The 19,327-nt window shown below is 42.4% G+C and overlaps 1 protein-coding gene across 1 annotated transcript in view; it reads left to right on the forward strand.

Moving 5' to 3' along the window:
- LOC124605367 (acyl-protein thioesterase 1) overlaps nt 1-19,327 on the forward strand; it is a 141,608-nt gene that overhangs the window by 70,255 nt on the left and 52,026 nt on the right. Inside the window, exons 4-5 of the mRNA XM_047136996.1 lie at nt 7,788-7,835; nt 8,486-8,732. Of these exons, the coding sequence (XP_046992952.1) occupies nt 7,788-7,835; nt 8,486-8,732 (295 nt within the window). The remainder of the gene's footprint in view (nt 1-7,787; nt 7,836-8,485; nt 8,733-19,327) is intronic.

Genomic DNA, 19,327 nt, shown 5'->3' on the forward strand with positions numbered 1-19,327 from the left:
TACTCAACATGTGACTCTAAATGGAACAGAATTGACAGATGTAACAGTAATTTCAGGAGTACCCAAGAAAGTGTGATTGGTCCATTAGTGATTCAGTGGGAAATTTTGGAAGCTCCATAAGGCTGTTCACAAATTATAAGTATGTCTATAAGAAGGTAGCCACCCCTGAATGCAAGTAAATGTAAGATGCTGTGCATACACAGGAGTAGAAATCCGCTACTGCACAACTACACCATTAACGACAGATTGCCGGAAACAATATATATCACAAAATATCTGGAAATAACAATCGGGCAGTATTAAGGGGAATGACACATAAAACAAATAGAAATAGCAGATGCCAGACTGCGATTCATAGGAAGAATCTTAAGGAAATGTAAGTCATCCATGAAAGAAGTTGCTTACAAAATACTTGTTTGGCGAATTCTTGTGTATTGCTTATCAGTGTGGGACCCTTACCAGGTAGGATTAATGGAAGAAATAGAGCAGATCCAGTGAAGAATGGTGCATTTCCTCACAGGATCATTCAATCAGCACGAGAGCCTTACATAGGTGCTCAACAAACTCCAGTGGCGGGCATTACAAGAGAGGCATTGTGCATCAGAGAGATATTTACTACTGAAATTATGAGAGAATACATTTTGGAAAGTGTCAGACAACATACAGAGTAGTTATAATTAAACTTACACTACTTGGGAGGGCAGAAGAGAGATAATGAATAAAAGATGGAAAGAAACACGTTTTTATTTCCGCATGAGAGGGTAACATTTGTTAATTGCATACCATGCTTATGTTCTAGGTTACAAATGTGCTTAGTGGAACGACCGTCTGCATCTCTGACAGTCTGGAACTGCACTAGAGATAGCATTTCACAGTTGTTTGCAGCACTTTTCAAATGGTGGATCATTGAATTTTCAGCTGTCATGACACCTCATGCACTGCTTGAAGATATGTCTAGCATTCTCGGCCATGGCAACAGCAACTTCTTCACCAATTTGTGGCACAGTTGGCCATCAGCCTCTCCCCAGAGCAATTCCCACATCGCCAGTTAATTCAAGCTTCTGAATCTTGTCCTTCAATACCCATGTGGAAAGATCATCTCTCTGTATTTGTTTAATGCAGCTGCATTTTTGCTGCTGTTTTGACAAAACAGCTTCATGAGTAAAGCCCTAATTACCTTTTCCAGACCCATGTTGACTGTAACTGTAATGCGCATTGATGCTTGTTGCTACCCCCTATGTCACAGCTCCAGTACCAGCGTCTAACACTTAACGTTACTAACAACACTTAACGTTACTAACAACACTTAACGTTACTAACAACACTTACCGTTACTAACAACACAATTCCTGCAACACACAGTCTGAATAACATTCCTGTAAAGTTGGGTACCCACATGGTAAATAGCTTTCTGTCAATCCACTGACTCAAACAGTGAAAGTTTAATTATAACCACGCTGTAGTACGTCCTCTCACATAAGTCTCACAAAATGACCACAACTATACAGTTTGAGAAATTAGAGCTAATTCTTAGTTAAACAACAATCATTCTTCTTACACACGATACACAAATGGAACCAGAAGTTCTCACTGCCATACCCTTCCAGGTGGCTTGCCAGGTATTGATTGACAAACTGTAAGAAAAGTTAAAGAACTGTCAGATAAGCAAGAAATGCAAGATGACCTTTGTCTCACACAAACTCCTTCGACTGACATCAGGTATAAGAAACCTGAGGAAGAGTATTTTAATAAAGAAACACAGTGAACCATTTTGACAGATGTGAAAGATGTGCTTAAAATTATTACACAACAGAAGCTTGAGTGAAACTTACGCAAAAACTCTAAAGTGGAGGACATGGCAATGAACAAGAATATTGATTAATATTAAAAACAGCATATGCACGTCTTTCATTTATGACCTGGTATGTGCCTTTTCTGTTTGAAAATATTTTCTGAGTGATTGCAGATGCAATCTCACTCAATAAAACCTAGAAATGTTGAACTTTATTATTTTAAAAATTCTTCTGTATGTGTGGCTGGAATAGGTCAGACTATCAAATTATATGTCACAAGATTTTTTGTTGCTTGAGTGAATTCTATTGGGGGAAGGGGAGGGAAGGGTCTGTGGTAAGTGGTTTGTGTATGTTTTCCATAAATTTTGTACTTGGAATTTGCTCCTTTATCTCCTAAAACATTACACTTTTTTCATCACATTTCTTGCTCTTACAAATCCTAGGTCTAACTATGACACAGTGGTAATAACAGTGGTGAAATACAGAAATTGGTGTTAAAAAATTACTGGTTTGTGATTCATACTTTATTGGGTGTGAAAATCTTGAGTGCACGTTTAGCTCGTTAGAGCTAAAGGTTGTTTCTCTGTAACAGAGCTGCCATGAATAATGAATTAGTGTCCTTTTAATGAAACTGAATAAAATCTTAGCTGTAGGTATATCAATAAATAATCCACATTATAAAGTGTCTGATTCTTTTTGAGACGTAGTTACATTTGTTTGTTAGTGGAGCTTTCAGAGTGTGAATAGACCCAATAACTATTTCCAGATTCTTGAAAACAATGTAACAAATCGCCAAGACATCCTTAAGGGAAGCCGAAGTGCTGCCAGAAAAGTTTTAATAGATCTCCTTTCATCCCTCTTTAAGTGAACTATAGGGTTGCAAATAAAAACAGGCCTATCTGCTGCTCATGAGAATGGATAGAAAAATTATATTAACATTACTGTTGCATGTGAAACTAAATAAAGGGGAGTGAATTAAATCAATAGTCTGAGTTGATATTCTCCCTTTAGAGTAAGTGATTAGTGTGTCATTCATTCATCTTCATCAGATTCCTCCAGCAAGGATAACCTTTAGAGATCTGGAAGGAGTGAAGATAAACATTAACAGAAAAAAACCATCAAAACTCAATGTGTGAGCTGTACCCACAATAAATTATCACCACTGTGGGTGCATTGTTGGAATAGAGGGCTGTGTAGAGCAGGGAAGGGTATAGGTGAGTGAAGGACAGGGATAACAAATGATGAGGCCAGGGAGTTTACAGGAACGTAGAATATATAGCAGGGAAAGTTCCTACCTGTGCAAAACAGAAAAGCTGGTATTGGTAGGAAGGATCCAGATGGTGCATCCTGTGAAGCATTCACTGGAGTAAAGAACGTGGTGGTGGGCAGTGTGCTCTGAAATTGGGTGGTCCAGCTGCTTCGTAGCCACAGTTTGTCATTGGCCATTCATGTGGACAAACAGTTTGTTGCTTGTCGTGCCCATGTAGAATGCAGCAGAGTAGTTGCAACTTGATCTGTAGATCACACGATTCCAGGTTTATAGACCACATGACTCCCTTTTATGGGAATGATGCTTGTGACCTGACTGGAGTACGTGGTGGTGGGAGAATGTATGGGACAGTTCTTGTATTTAGGTGTATTACAGAGATTGAGCCTCGAAGTAAGGAGTTGGGAGCAGGGGTTGAATAGGGACGGGCAAGGATATTGTTTAGTTTGGGTGGATGGGAGAATACCACTGTGAGAGGGATAGGAAGGATAGTTGGGCTCGAGTAGAGGTAGTTTGAAGCATGACAGAGAATGTGATTCAGTTGGTCCAATCGTGGGTAGTACGGAGTCAAGAGAGAAAGTGGGACTTCTGGAGGTAGTGGGCGACTGGAGAGCTAAACCATGGGACCTGTTTCTGTACAAGGTTGGGAGGGTAATTTTGGACTGTGAAGGCCTCAGTGAGACCCTTAAAATATTTTGAGAGGGACTGCTTGTCACCATAGATACAATGTTCACGGGTGGCTAGGCTGTATGGAAGGGATTTCTTGGTCTGGAATGAGTAACATTGTCGAAGTGGAGATATTGTTGGGGTTTAACCCAATGAGACAGAATAAGGCTACAGATTGTAGACAGTAAATATGTAGCATAGTACATGACTTGAAGAAAAGTCAACTGAAAGTTCACTGGCATATCAAAAGAATGCTGGACACTTTACAAACTAAGCATATCTTGGAATACCGTAACTATCTTCCCAACTTTGTACAAAAACAAATCTCCCATGCCATATCTTTCCAGCCTCCCACTACCTCCCAAAGTCCCACCATCGGGCTACAGAGGAGCATTCCCCTCGTAACTCAGTACCTCCCAAGACAAGCAACAGAACTACATTCTCCGCCAGGTGTTCGACTACCTCTTACCGTACCCTGAAATGAGAAATGTCCTGCCCACTATTCTTCCCACCCCTCCCATAATGGTATTCCGCCATACACCGAAGCCCTGTTCCCAACTCCTTAGCTCATGGCTCATATCCCTGTAAGAGACCTACATGCAAGACCTGTCCCAAGCATCCTCCCACCACCACCTACTTCAGTCTGGTCACGAACATCACCTACCCCATGAAAGGCAGGGCTACCTGTGAAGTGAAACCAGTCATGTGATTTACAAGCTAAGTTGCAACCACTGTGCTGAAAATTTTATGTGGGCATGACAATAAACAAGCTGTCTGTTCGCATGAATAGCCACCAACAATCTGTAACAAAAAAAAAAATGATTGTGTGGTATTATTGGCCAGGAGGCCCCATCTGGGGAAGTTAGGCTGCCGAGTGCAAGTCTTATTTCAGTCGACACCACATTGGGTGACTTGTGTGCCAATGGTGAGGATGAAATGATGATGAAGACAACACAACACTCAGCCCACGAGCGGAGAAAATCTGCAACCCGGCCAGGAATCGAACCTTTGGCCCAATTCATGGGAAGCAAGCACGTTACCACTTGGCTAAGCAGGTGGACACTGTGGCCAAGAAACAAGTGGACCACCCTGTTGCTGAACACGCTACCAAAAAAGAGATCTTTCATTTCCGTGACTGCTTCACAGCCTGGGCCATATGGATCCTCTTAACAACACCAGCTTTTCTGAATTGCGCAGATGGGAACTTTCCCTGCAATACATTCTATGTTCCCGTAACCGTCCTGGCCTCAACCTTCATTAGTCACTCTCCTCACCCATCCAGCCCCTTTCCTGTTCCCATTCCAGCACTACACAGTCATCATTCCACCATACATTCAGTCTTTCTACTTCTCTCCTTTTCCACTACTTCCCCCACCCCACCTCCCGACCGCCCTCAGTATCTTCGTTATATGGTGAGTAGCAACTTTCTTTTTCATAATATTGTTACATTCCATCCTGAATTTTCCATTGTGAGCGGAAATATGCATTTCCAGTATTAAGCAGAGTGTAGCAGCCCAGTAGTCAGACACTGGACTCACATTTGGAAGGAACAAGTCTAAAATCCCTGCTCAAGAATTCTGATTTATGTTTCTGACGTTTCCATTAATTTTATTGTAGTGGATTCCAGTATGATTCCTTTGAAAATTATGTGGCTGTTTTATTTCCCCAAGCTTTTTCTTCCCTTCCAGCCATACAAAAAAGTAAGGAAATTAAACCAGAACTGTAACATATCACATTGTGAATGTGAGAGAGAGGAAAAAAAGTAAATCTGTTCAAAATTGGTTGCCTCGTTGCTTTATTCATTTATTTTCTGACATGTTATTAAATAATCACTTTTATAGCTAATTTCAACATTATCTCATGCACTTTAGCAGAGGTATATGATGAAAAGGGGGATATAGTAGGAAACCAGCTGTAAGTTGTATATCTGTATGTTTGAAAAATTTTGGTATTTGAGAACGTACATAAAGATTAAGGGATTTCAAATGAGAGAGAGAGAGAGAGAGAGAGATTTTTCCTGATAGTGGAGGTTCTTTCTTGCGACAAGAAAAAATGTTAGACATTTATTGTTATGTATTGTTATGTTGAGTACAATAATGTTAAGATGAGTCATGAATTATGGTAAGAGATCTTAGCATGCATATCATTATTAAGAGTGTAATACATTAATCTTCATTCCATACATGTGCACTAGAAAATAATGCACACTTGATACATTAATGCTAGTGATATTGTCTTCACTAAAGAAGCTACTGCAGTTAATATACAGGGTGTTTCAAAAATGACTGGTATATTTGAAACGGCAATAAAAACTAAACGAGCAGCGATAGAAATACACCGTTTGTTGCAATATGCTTGGAACAACAGTACATTTTCAGGCAGACAAACTTTCGAAATTACAGTAGTTACAATTTTCAACAACAGATGGCGCTGCGGTCTGGGAAACTCTATAGTACGATATTTTCCACATATGCACCATGCGTAGCAATAATATGGCGTAGTCTCTGAATGAAATTACCCGAAACCTTTGACAACGTGTCTGGCGGAATGGCTTCACATGCAGATGAGATGTACTGCTTCAGCTGTTCAATTGTTTCTGGATTCTGGCGGTACACCTGGTCTTTCAAGTGTCCCCACAGAAAGAAGTCACAGGGGTTCATGTCTGGCGAATAGGGAGGCCAATCCACACTGCCTCCTGTATGTTTCAGATAGCCCAAAGCAATCACACGATCGTCGAAATATTCATTCAGGAAATTAAAGACATCGGCCGTGCGATGTGGCCGGGCACCATCTTGCATAAACCACGAGGTGTTCACAGTGTCGTCTAAGGCAGTTTGTACCGCCACAAATTCACGAAGAATGTCCAGATAGCGTGATGCAGTAATCGTTTCGGATCTGAAAAATGGGCCGATGATTCCTTTGGAAGAAATGGCGGCCCAGACCAGTACTTTTTGAGGATGCAGGGACGATGGGACTGCAACATGGGGCTTTTCGGTTCCCCATATGCGCCAGTTCTGTTTATTGACGAAGCCGTCCAGGCAAAAATAAGCTTCGTCAGTAAACCAAATGCTGCCCACATGCATATCGCCGTCATCAATCCTGTGCACTATATCGTTAGCGAATGTCTCTCGTGCAGCAATGGTAGCGGCGCTGAGGGGCTGCCGCGTTTGAATTTTGTATGGATAGAGGTGTAAACTCTGGCGCATGAGACGATACGTGGACGTTGGCGTCATTTGGACCGCAGCTGCAACACGGCGAACGGAAACCCGAGGCCGCTGTTGGATCACCTGCTGCACTAGCTGCGCGTTGCCCTCTGGGGTTGCCGTACGCGGTTGCCCTACCTTTCCAGCACGTTCATCCGTCACGTTCCCAGTCCGTTGAAATTTTTCAAACAGATCCTTTATTGTATCGCTTTTCGGTCCTTTGGTTCCATTAAACCTCCGTTGAAAACTTCGTCTTGTTGCAACAACACTGTGTTCTAGGCGGTGGAATTCCAACACCAGAAAAATCCTATGTTCTAAGGAATAAACCATGTTGTCTACAGCACACTTGCACGTTGTGAACAGCACACGCTTACAGCAGAAAGACGACGTACAGAATGGCGCACCCACAGACTGCGTTGTCTTCTATATCTTTCACATCACTTGCAGCGCCATCTGTTGTTGAAAATTGTAACTACTGTAATTTCGAAAGTTTGTCTGCCTGAAAATGTACTGTTGTCCCAAGCATATTGCAACAAACGGTGTATTTCTATCGCTGCTCGTTTAGTTTTTATTGCCGTTTCAAATATACCGGTCATTTTTGAAACACCCTGTAGCAACGCGGGATTAGCCAAGTGGTCTGAGGCGCTGCAGTCATGGACTGTGCGGCTGGTCCAGGCGGAGGTTAGAGTCCTCCCTCGGACATGGGTGTGTGTGTTTGTCCTTAGGATAATTTAGATTAAGTAGTGTGTAAGCTTAGGGACTGATGATGTTAGCGGTTAAGTCCCATAAGATTTAACACACATTTGAACATTTTTTGAGTTAATATAATTTAGACACTTTTTTGTTTTTTCTTTGCAGCCCCACAATGCCAGTTACACTAAATGGTGGATTTAGAATGCCGTCATGGTAAGTTTCAAATGTGTGGCATAAAATAAATGATTAACTGAACTACAAGTATATGAATGTTTACTTGTCACATCAGTAACCATTGCATCTTAAGTTTACAATTTTAATGGCATGCAAGGACAATTTTCCGTGGACTTACAGTCTGTGAAGACCACATTGTTCTAACTTACAGCCACAGAGGATACACTGTAGGTATGAGAGAGCAAAATGCCACTATTATAAGAATAGCTGGATATTGAAAACAGAAAGAATGGGTGTTGTATAGTATTATTTGTTCGTTATTGCTAAATGTTAGAGGTGTATAAAGAAAAGGTACGTATTATGGAAGTCAACTTGCAAAGGTGATTATGTACCTCAGTGAGGGAGTCCCAGCATAAATCAAAGTTCGCACTGTATGTCCTATGCTCCACTCCCTAGCAGTCCACTGTCACCGTCATTAATTCCTTACTGCCCTTTCCCAAAATTCCACTCTGTGGCTCTACACACCTCCCTTTCATACCCTGCTGCTTAGGTGGTTTCTCAATTCCCCAGCAATCACATTCAAACATTTGAAACTTTTACCTACTTAACTTCAAATTTAGAAAATATATTTTTTGCTACAAATATTCTTCAATATGTTTTGCATAAAAACTAATTAGTTCATTCCACAGGTTTGATCTACGAACTTTGGATGCAAATGGGCCTGAGGATGAAGAAGGTATAAAACGTGCAACAGAATTAGTGCACGGTATGATTGAACAGGAAGTAAAAGCTGGTATACCTTCAAATCGCATTGTCCTGGGAGGCTTCTCACAAGGAGGTGCCTTGGCACTATATTCAGCTCTCAAGTTTCCAAAACCACTGGCAGGAGTTATAGCTCTCTCTTGTTGGCTACCTCTTCACAAGCAGTTTCCAGCTGTAAGTTGATTACTTTGTAGTTATCCTGGCATGTATCGTCTGAAGTAGCTAATGGGACAAAATCTCGTCAGCAGCTGAAGGATTTTGAGACCTTCTGTTTATTAACCGAATGGAACTATATGGTTGCAGAGACCTTTCGAAATCACATCTCAAACATCTGTGATGCAGCCAGAAGTGACAAATGAAAATTTGTTCCAAGGGTGGGGTTCAAATTCAGATCTCCTGCTCACTGGGCAGATCTGCTAACCCCTACACCACACTGGCACAGTGGCTTTGCACAACTGCACAGACTACCCTAGCATGCCACCCTCCTCACTCCAAAGTCCTATCCATGCCTCAGCTCACTAGGTATGTCCTCAAACTCGAAAAGCATTGCAGAGGCTTTCCAAATGTGTTGCAATAGCACCTCAGCATCAAACGAAACGGAAGATCCTGTCTGAAATCCAGGCATACCTAGTGAGCTGCGCCTTCCTAGGAATTTGCATTGAGGAGGGAGGCCTGCTAGGGTATTCCATGCAGTTTTACAAAGCCACTGTGCCAGGATGACATAGTGGTCAGCACATCGACCTAGTGGGCAGAAGGCCAGGGTTGGAATCTCAGCCTTGGTACAAATTTTCTTCTGTCACTTCAGTTTGCACACATGAATCATTTCAGTGTGTTGTTTTGAAATGTAAACTTTGTATCAGTAAAAGTACTGTATGCAGTGTGAGGTAATATGTTTTGTTCAGACTGCCAAATGAATAACAGACTTAAAAGTTGAGTTTTGTACGGGGACTATTCTGAAAGTAGGAAATGTTTCCATCTGACACCACTAGGCATGCACCAATCACGTGTATTTTGGTATGTGCGTGTTCAAATTTGAAATGTGTGCTGCAATCGAAAATCCTGCCCGTTGCGAGTTGCCATCTGTGATACGGTTTTTGTTGGCAAAAAACCCAAAAACTATAGAAATTAATCGTGAACTGTGCAAAGTGTACGGAAACAATGTAATGAGTGAATTTTTCGTCCAGAAATGGTGCATTCGGTTTAAAAATGGCCGAACCAATGTTCATGATAAAGACAAGAGTGGACGCCCGAGCATTGTGGCTGACGATCTTGTTGCTAAAGTTGATGAAACAATTCATGAAAACCGTCGCTTCACAATAATGGAGCTTTCACTTTTTTTTCTAAAAGTTTCACGGACTTTGTTTTTTGAAATTGTCACTCAAAAGCTAGGCTACCACAATGGGTGCCCAAAATGCTTACAGAGCACCATAAAGAACAGCAAAGGGGGGGGGGGGGTGAAACACGTCAATTGACAAAATTACAGTCCATGGACTGGGGCACACAAGGTCTTCCCCCCCCCCCCCCCCCCCCCCCCAAAAAAAAAAAAAAAAAAAAAAAAAAAAAAAAAAAAAAAAAAAAAAAAATTGCAAACCTTGTCAGCAAGGAAGTTGAGGGTGACGGTGTTTTGGAATAGGCAAGATGTGCTGCTTATTGATTCTCTCGAACATAAAGCAACCATAAATTCTGCCCGTTACAGTCAAACTTTGCACAGCCTTAGAAGAGCATTTCAAAACAAATGCCAAGGAAAGCTGACGTCCAAAATTTTGTTTTTGCGCAACAATGCCCAGCCTCACACGTCAAACCGCACTAAAGAACTCCTCAATTCATTCAAATGGGAAACTTTCCCTCATCTACCCTACAGCCCCAATCTTGCACCAAGCGACTTCCACTTGTTTCCCAAGATGAAGAACTGGCTTGCTAGGCAGTGCTTTGATGATGACGCGAAACTCCAGGCGGGCATGACTTACTGTCTGAAGTCTCAGGCGGCAGAATTTTACAGCGGTCTTTCAAAGCTTGTCCACCACTATGATAAGTGCCTCAATGTGTTTGGTGACTATATGGAAAAGTAGTGTATCAGTCACTCTTTCAGATGTATATTATAAAATGTATTTCTTGTACTTAGTCCCCCCCCCCTTTTTTTATGCCAAAACATTCCCTATTTTCTGAATAGCCCTTGTATTTGGCATTACAGAACGTCTTTAAAATATTATTGCTCATAGGGGTAAGAGAGGAGCAGCAGTGCATGCTTAGTAACACCTTGGTGTGTGAGCATGTAAAGTTATCCAATAATATGTGGATCCTGCCGAATAGCTGGTTTGACACCAGGATCATTTATATTTTACACATTTTGGGAAGGTGTTGGCCAGAAACCAGTGTATATTCAAACTTCTGTGCACTGGACTACAAGCATACATGAACGACACAATTGGTGAACTGCTAGGGACACTTCTTAACGCAGTACAGGCAGCATATCTCTCAAGAAACTAAAATGGGCTGATACATTCAGCTGTTGAAGTAATATACGTAGGGCGTCAAAGGATTGTGGATAAATCACAAAATCACTGACTTCACAGTTGCTGTACGATAGTGGTTATCACCAGCTTACTGATACATTATTTGTGATTGTATTCTCTGCAGCCATCTCTGAGCTGGTGACAATGACTAGGTGACAATATTAAATATATACTGTGTGCATAATGATTCACCATTGCTGCACTGTTATTGCAGATTGCATGTTAGACTGATGGTGAAATCCGCCAGCAGCAACATACAATTAAAAACACATTCCAAACACATTGTGCTGTATTTGTCAGGGTGTGGGGGAGAAGGTTGTTACATATGCCTCGTGACGGCAGTGTGCAGGAGGTCGAGCGGTCAGGACTTGAGAATGGGCATCCAGGGCTGCAGGACAAAACAGGAAATTAGGTACAATAAAGAGGATATATTTCAATGTATGGTGTACAAGGGGCATGTCTAGGGTTGGAAGTTACCAGGTTTAGGCAAGTCTAGGAGGTCTAACAATTAATTGAAATGGACAACACAAGGGGAAGCCAGAGGCTCTGCCTTCCGAAAAGACGTCTGTTCTGGTCGAGGTCTGGATTACAAGAGAAAGAGAGGCAACTGTGTTCAGCACTGCAGAACACTACAGCGTCCTCACACGTGACCTGTATCCCACACATGATGTTGGATAAAACCAATGGCGTGAATTTGCTTGCAGTTTCAGCAGAGGTCTCAGGCCATCTCTTGTCAGCAGCTTTACCAGGTTACAGGTTGGCTGGCAGCTTTTCTAGGAGCTCTTTGCGGTGTGGGGGAGTAGCCATGTATGTGAAAAACAGTATCCCATTTGAGTCAATTGATGTTTCAAAGTACTGCACTGTAAAGGTGTTTGAATGTTGTGCAGGTGTGGTTAAATTTAGTGGAGCTAAACTTCTTACTGTTGTTATTTATAGATCCCCAGACTCCGATTTCACAACATTTTTGCTAAAGCTAGAGGAGGTTCTTGGTTCACTTTATAGGAAACACAAAAAGTTAGTTATATGTGGTGACTTCAATATAAATTGTATAAGTGACTGTGCAAGGAAAAGGATGCTGGTAGACCTCCTTAATTCATATAATCTTATGCGAACCTTATTCTTTCCAACGAGAGTGCAAGGGAACAGTAGAACAACCATTTTTGTTCATTTGTCATTACTAGAAGGGCATTCTGTTAGCAAAATGGTGTATGGCCTTTCAGATCATGATGCACAAATTTTAAGTCTAAAAGATTTTTGTGCTGCAACACATGTTAAATATAGTTACCAACTTTTTAGGAAAGCTGATCCAGTTGCTGTAGAGACTTTTGTAAACCTTATCAAGGAACAAGAGTGGCAAGATGTTAATAGTGCTGATACAGTAGACGATAAATATAATGCTTTCCTCAAGACTTTTCTCGTGCTCTTTGAAAGTTGCTTTCCGTTAGAACGTTCAAAACAGGGTACTAGCACAAACAGGCAGCCTGGGTGGCTGACTAAAGGTATAAGAATATCTTGTAGAACAAAGTGGCAATTATATCAAAACGTTAGAAACAGTCACAATCTAAATGCAATAGCCCATTACAAACAGTATTGTAAGGTGCTTAAAAAAGTTATTAGGAAGGCAAAAAGTATGTGGTATGCAGATAGAATAGCTAAGTCTCAGGATAAAATTAAAACCATATGGTCAGTCGTAAAGGAAGTGGCTGGTCTGCAGAGACAGGTCGAGGATATAGAATCAGTGCGTAGTGGGAATGTCCGTGTTACTGATAAGTCGCATATATGTACAGTATTTAATAATCACTTTCTGAATATAGCAGGTGAACTAAATAGAAACCTAGTCCCAACAGGGAATCATACAGCGCTCGTAGAAAAAAGTGTTCAGAGACTGTTACCTGAAATGCTCCTCCATGATACTGACAAGAGGGAGATTGAGTTAATAATTAAATCACTAAAGACCAAGAACTCTCATGGATATGACGGGGTATCTAGCAGAATACTGAAGTATTGTTCCATGTATGTTAGCCCAGTACTTAGCCATATCTGTAACTTTTCCTTTAGGAGTGGTCGGTTTCCTGACCGATTAAAGTACTCGGTAGTGAAGCCACTTTATAAAAAGGGAGACAGGGATAATGTTGATAATTATAGACTTATTTCGATGCCATCGGTATTTGCTAAAGTTATCGAGAGGGTTGTATATACAAGGTTACTGCAGCATTTAAATTCACATAATTTGCTGTCAAATGTACGGTTTGGTTTTAGAAATGGCTTAACAACTGAAAATGCTATAGTCTCTTTTCTCTGTGAGGTTTTGGACGGATTAAATAAAAGGTTGTGAATGTTAGGTGTTTTCTTTGATTTAACGAAGGCTTTTGACTGTGTTGACCACAAAATATTACTGCAGAAGTTGGAACATTATGGAGTAAGGGGAGTAGCTTACAATTGGTTCGCCTCTTACTTTAAGAACAGAAAGCAGAGAGTAATTCTCCGCAATATTGAGAGTGGTAGTGATGTTCAGTCCCAATGGGGCACTGTTAAATGGGGCGTTCCCCAAGGATCGGTGCTGGGGCCACTGCTGTTTCTTATTTATATAAATGATATGCCTTCTAGTATTACAGGTGATTCAAAAATATTTCTGTTTGCTGATGACACCAGCTTGGTAGTGAAGGATCTTGTGTGTAATATTGAAACATTATCAAATAATGTAGGTCATGAAATAAGTTCGTGGCTTGTGGAAAATAATTTGATGCTAAATCACAGTAAGACTCAGTTTTTACAGTTTCTAACCCACAATTCAACAAGAACTGGCATTTTAATCAGACAGAATGGACATGTTATAAGCGAGACGGAACAGTTAAAGTTCCTAGGTGTACGGATAGATAGTAAGCTGTTGTGGAAAGCCCATGTTCAGGATCTTGTTCAGAAACTAAATGCCACATTATTTACCATTAGAACAGTATCTGAAATAAGTGACATTTCAACACGAAAAGTAGTCTACTTCGCATATTTTCATACGCTTATGTCATATGGTATTATTTTTTGGGGTAATTCTTCTGATTCAAAAAGGGTATTTTTGGCTCAAAAACGGGCTGTTTGAGCTATGTGTGGTGTAAGCTCGAAAACCTCTTGTCGACCCCTATTCAACAGTCTGGGAATTTTGACATTGCCCTCACAGTATATATTTTCTTTAATGTCGTTTGTTGTTAGCAATATTAGCTTATTCCCAAGAGTTAGCAGCTTTCACTCAGTTAATACTAGGCAGAAATCAAATCTGCATGTGGAATGCACTTCCTTGACTCTTGTGCGGAAAGGAGTGCAGTATTCTGCTGCATCCATTTTCAATAAGCTACCACAAGAACTCAAAAATCTTAGCAGTAGCCCAAACGCTTTTAAGTCTAAACTGAAGAGTTTCCTCATGGCTCACTCCTTCTACTCTGTCGAGGAGCTCCTGGAAGAGCTAAAAAATTAAGCAAATTCCAGTGTTACATTCTTGATTTTCTTTATTTAAACTAACGACGTGTCGCCTGAATATGTTTCTTATATTTCATTTTATCTGTTTCTACAATCGTGTTGTAATTTCATTATTGACTCATTCCATGACCATGGAGACTTCTCCTTAATGTGGTCCCACGGAACAATAAATAAATAAACTGGACAGACCTGCCTCGGTTTTGAAAGACAGGTAACTTGTGTCACTTAGGCACAACATAAGTTGCTCTGGGAGAAAACTTGTAAAGGTTTGGGACCGATGACAATCGCAGTCTGGTCCCTTTAATCCCACAAACCAACCTTGTAAAGGTTTCAATGGGCCTTTGAAATTAATTTTTTAATCAATACCTCAAAAATATTCCTGACTGGCTGGCACCCTGTACAACATGGTATTATTCCCCCACTTATTCAACAGTCAGACTACTCATTTATAATTAAGAGACAAGGGTCTGAGTCATCACAGATACTTACTGTTTGTGAAACATAAGTGTGCTTATTGAAGCCCATTGCCGTTTGCATGAAACTGTGTTCTTTGTTGAAATAATGCATGGTGTTGCAAGTACAGCCAGCTACGAGGGTGGGTCAACTGAAAATCTTAAATATTTTTTTAAAAATATTATTTGTTATGTAGAAGTGGTACAAAGCTGTATCACTTATCAACATAATCTCCCCCACACTCAATGCTAGTCCTCCAGCACTTACAAAGTGCATAAATTCCTTTAGAAAAAATTCTTTTGGTAGTCCGCGCAACCACTCGTGCACTGAGATTGGAACTTCTTTCCTCCCATTGTGTCTTTGAGTGGTCCAAACATATGGGAATCACTTGGGATAAGGTCTGGTGAATATGGTGGATGAGGAAGACACTCAAAGTGCAGGTCTGTGATTTTTGCAACTGTTATATGGGCAGTGTGGGGCCTTGCATTGCCATGTTGCAAAGGGACACCTGCTTACAGCAATCCAAGTCGCTTTGATTTGATTGCAGGCCCCCGATAATTTTTTAGGAGATCTGTGTATGATGCACTGATGACAGTGGTCCCTCTAGGCATGTAATGCTCCAAAATGATGCCTTTTTTTGTCCCAAAAGAGAGTCAGGATAACCTTCCCTGCTGATGGTTCTGTTCGAAACTTCTCTGGTTTTGGTGATAAGGAATGGCGCCATTCCTTGCTCGCTGTCTTCGTTTCCGGTTGGTGGAAGTGAACCCAGGTTTCCTCCCCAGTAACGATTCTTACAAGGAAGCCATCACCTTCTCGTTGAAAGTGCCGAAGTAGTTCTTCACAAGCATAACCACGTCGTTCTCTCATTTCAGGAGTCAGCTGCTGTGGCACCCATCTCGCAGAGACTTCGTGAAACTGGAGCACATCATGCACAATGTAGTGTGCTGACCCATGACTAATCTTTAAACATGCTGCAATGTCATTCAGTGTCACTCGGCGGTTTTCGGTCACTATGGCTTCAACTGCTGCAATGTTCTGTGGGGTCACAATTCTTTGTGCCTGACCTGGACGAGGAGCATCTTCCGTTGAAGTCACACCATTTGCAAACTTCGTATTCCATTTGTAGATATGGTGCTGTGACAAACATGCATCACCGTACTGAACCTTCATTCGTCGATGAATTTCAACAGGTTTCACACCTTCACTACACAAAAACCAAATAACAGAACGCTGTTCTTCCCTGGTGCAAGTCGCAAGTGGGGTGGCCATCTTTATATTGATACTGCGACGGTATGTGTGCATCTGCACTATGCTGCCACCGACAGGCCATTCTGGACGCTGTTGGTAGCATGCTTACCAACTTACAGGAAAGCGGCGCGAAATTTCGATTTGTTATAACAAATTTAAGGTTTTCATTTGACTCACCGTCATACTTCTCCTGCTTCACTATTCACTACTTGCAACCCTGACAGGATGTGTTGTCCATCGTATACGTATCTTGGTTTTAACTTGAGTTGGCTCAGGAGCTGTTTGTGTATTACCTGGTGAGATATCTTTGATTCATTTTTATGTGAGGTTACAACACTGACACAACAACAACTGTATCAGCATAATATATTCGAATGAGAATACATGGTACCACATTTTGTGCGTAACATGTGTTTCACTGTCAGTGTATTGTGTAACATACCGTGTGGTTATAATTAAATTTTCTCTATTTAACAAGCTGGCAACGGCCTTGCCGCAGTGGATACACCGGTTCCCGTGAGATCACCGAAGTTAAGTGCTGTCGGGCGTGGCCGGCACTTGGATGGGTGACCATCCAGCTGCCATGTGCTGTTTCTATTTTTCCGGGTGCACTCAGCCTCGTGGTGCCAATTGAGGAGCTACTCGACTGAATAGTAGCGGCTTCGGTCAAGAATACCATCATAACGACTGGGAGAGCGGTGTGCTGACCCCATGCCCCTCCTATCCGTATCCTCCTCAGAGGATGACACGGCGGTCGGATGGTCCCAATGGGCCACTCGTGGCCTGATGACGGAGTGCTTTATTTAGCAAGCTACAACACAGAAACTAATTACCTTACAAGTACCAAACCTGGTAGCATTAATGTCAAGAATATGGGTGCATGACTTCCGTGCCTCACAGCGCCACTGTCCAGTTTCAACTATGGCCACCAGGTGCCATGATCAGTCATCGTGATACATATTCTCCCACATGTGACCAGTTGCAAGGCACTTGTTGATGTGTCAACATGAGCTTGGACAAAAGGAAGAGGGCATTATTGGTGAAGCTCTATTATCAAAACAATAATAATGCTGCAGCTGCACTTCAAGAATATCGCCAACTGAAAGGATTATGGAAGGGTCCTCTTTCTCCACTTACTGTGCGGAGCATGTTGAAGTAGTTCGAATCAGCTGGAAAACTGGGCGTCAATCTGGAAAGAGGCAACGACCACTTGCCCAACAGGAGAGTGATGAACTCGCTGTTGCTGTGGCAGACAATGATGCATGCAATTCCCAGTCATCAGGCAGTGCACATGCTGTATCATGACAGTTGAACATCCTGTGGTCCACTGTATGGAAGGTGCTTTGAACCATTCAAAAATTGTATCCGTATGAGATCCATATCGTACAACAGCTCGAAGCACAGGACGCACCGCAAAGTGTTGACTTCACTCTCCACTGTCTTGCAAGAATTGAGGTTGATGAGGGCTGGCCCTGGTCCTGACAGGTTAAGTGGACACATACAATTGCCGAGTGTGGGGATCTTCATCTCCAGTCACTGTGTATGGAGTTCCTCCGTATGACGAATGTGTCACCATATGGTGTGGCTACATGGCTACGTTCATCATTGGCCCATTCTCCTTCCCCATCACCCCATTCCCCACCCTCCAGGGGGCTCGCTGCTCTTCAGGGGGCTCGCTACTCTTTGGCGGGTTCGTGCTTGGCTACCATGGGCCTCAACCTTTGCAGCATTTTTTCCCTTCCGTGCTGCATGTCTGTCCCCTTGCTATTCTTTTTCCCTTCACTTGGGGAACATGTCTGGGATGTTATAGTCTCACCTTTGTTTTTTGCTTCATTTTCCTTTCTTTGTTTCCCTTCTCCTCTCGTTCCTCCGCCTCATCGTTTGAGTTTCCTCTTTTTCTTCTTCCTCCCTGTGCACTCCTGAAGGGTGGCACATGCATCTGACACGTAACAGGTGACTGGGTAATGTGTAATTCCCAGCCCCGGGTCTACAGGTAGGGTTCGCACGTACCCCATGGTACAGGCCAGGCCCAGGGAGGGGTGATTGCCTGAGCTGCAACCTTCCCAAATTGCCGATTGGTCCCCCTGTCAGGCATTCAGGAGGTGTGAACAATCACCCCAGTCAACGTCTACAAAACATAAACATAATGATTCAAAGACCCTTCCCCCTGCATCAAGGTTCCTTGTGGTGTCACTATGGACTTCTTAGCACCTGATCTCCAGCGCAGTAGCCAGTCCGTTGTGGTGGGGTTGCCATGTACCCTGTTGGTTGTAGCCCTCTGACCACACAGGGATTGCTCTGCTGATGCCTGCGCCATTAATTCCCCACATATGCCAAGGGGTAGATGACCATCCCCCAGGGGCATCGGGACTCCTGGCAATGGCCATCCTGCCAGGTGGCCTTTGCTGCGGCTGGGTGGCACCTGTTGGGAGGCCCCCTGGTCAGAGTGGGTAGCATCAGGGCAGATGACACGCTATGAAGCGTAGTCCATCATCTCTTGCTGGTGGTGAAACACCAGCAGCCTCTAAGTGTTCACGTGCTCAATTCAACGCACAGAAGTACGACCCCAAATCTTTCCCCTCCATGGCCACACCATGGGAGGAATGTCAGGCTAAGGATGGCAGCGGATCTTATTCTCCCCAGTACTTTGTATGTTCGAGAGCTGATGTGGAATCTTTCATGACGATGAAGACTCGGTTTTTAGTTGAGCGTTTAGAGGACAGGTTTGGGGAGGTGGAGGGATTGTCCAAAATGAGATCTTGGTCATTCGTAATCAAAACAGCATCCTCTGCTCAGTCACGGGTGTTACTCACTTGTGACAATCTGGGGGATGTTTCTGCACCCATCATGCCCCACAAGAGCTTAAACATGATCCAGAGTATCATTTCACAGTGACCTTCTTTTGCAATCTGACGATGAGCTGCACGCCAATTTAGAGTGGTGAGGTATACATTTCATCCAGCGTGTCCACTAGGGTCCAAGGGATAATTAGGTTTCTGCCGGTGCCTTCATCTTGGCCTTCGGGGGTGATACATCACCTGAGAAGGTCAAGGTGATGGTCTACCACTGTGACGTAAAGCTCTATAT

The sequence above is a fragment of the Schistocerca americana genome, chromosome 3, assembly GCF_021461395.2.
Source record: "Schistocerca americana isolate TAMUIC-IGC-003095 chromosome 3, iqSchAmer2.1, whole genome shotgun sequence".
NCBI lineage: Eukaryota > Metazoa > Arthropoda > Insecta > Orthoptera > Acrididae > Schistocerca > Schistocerca americana.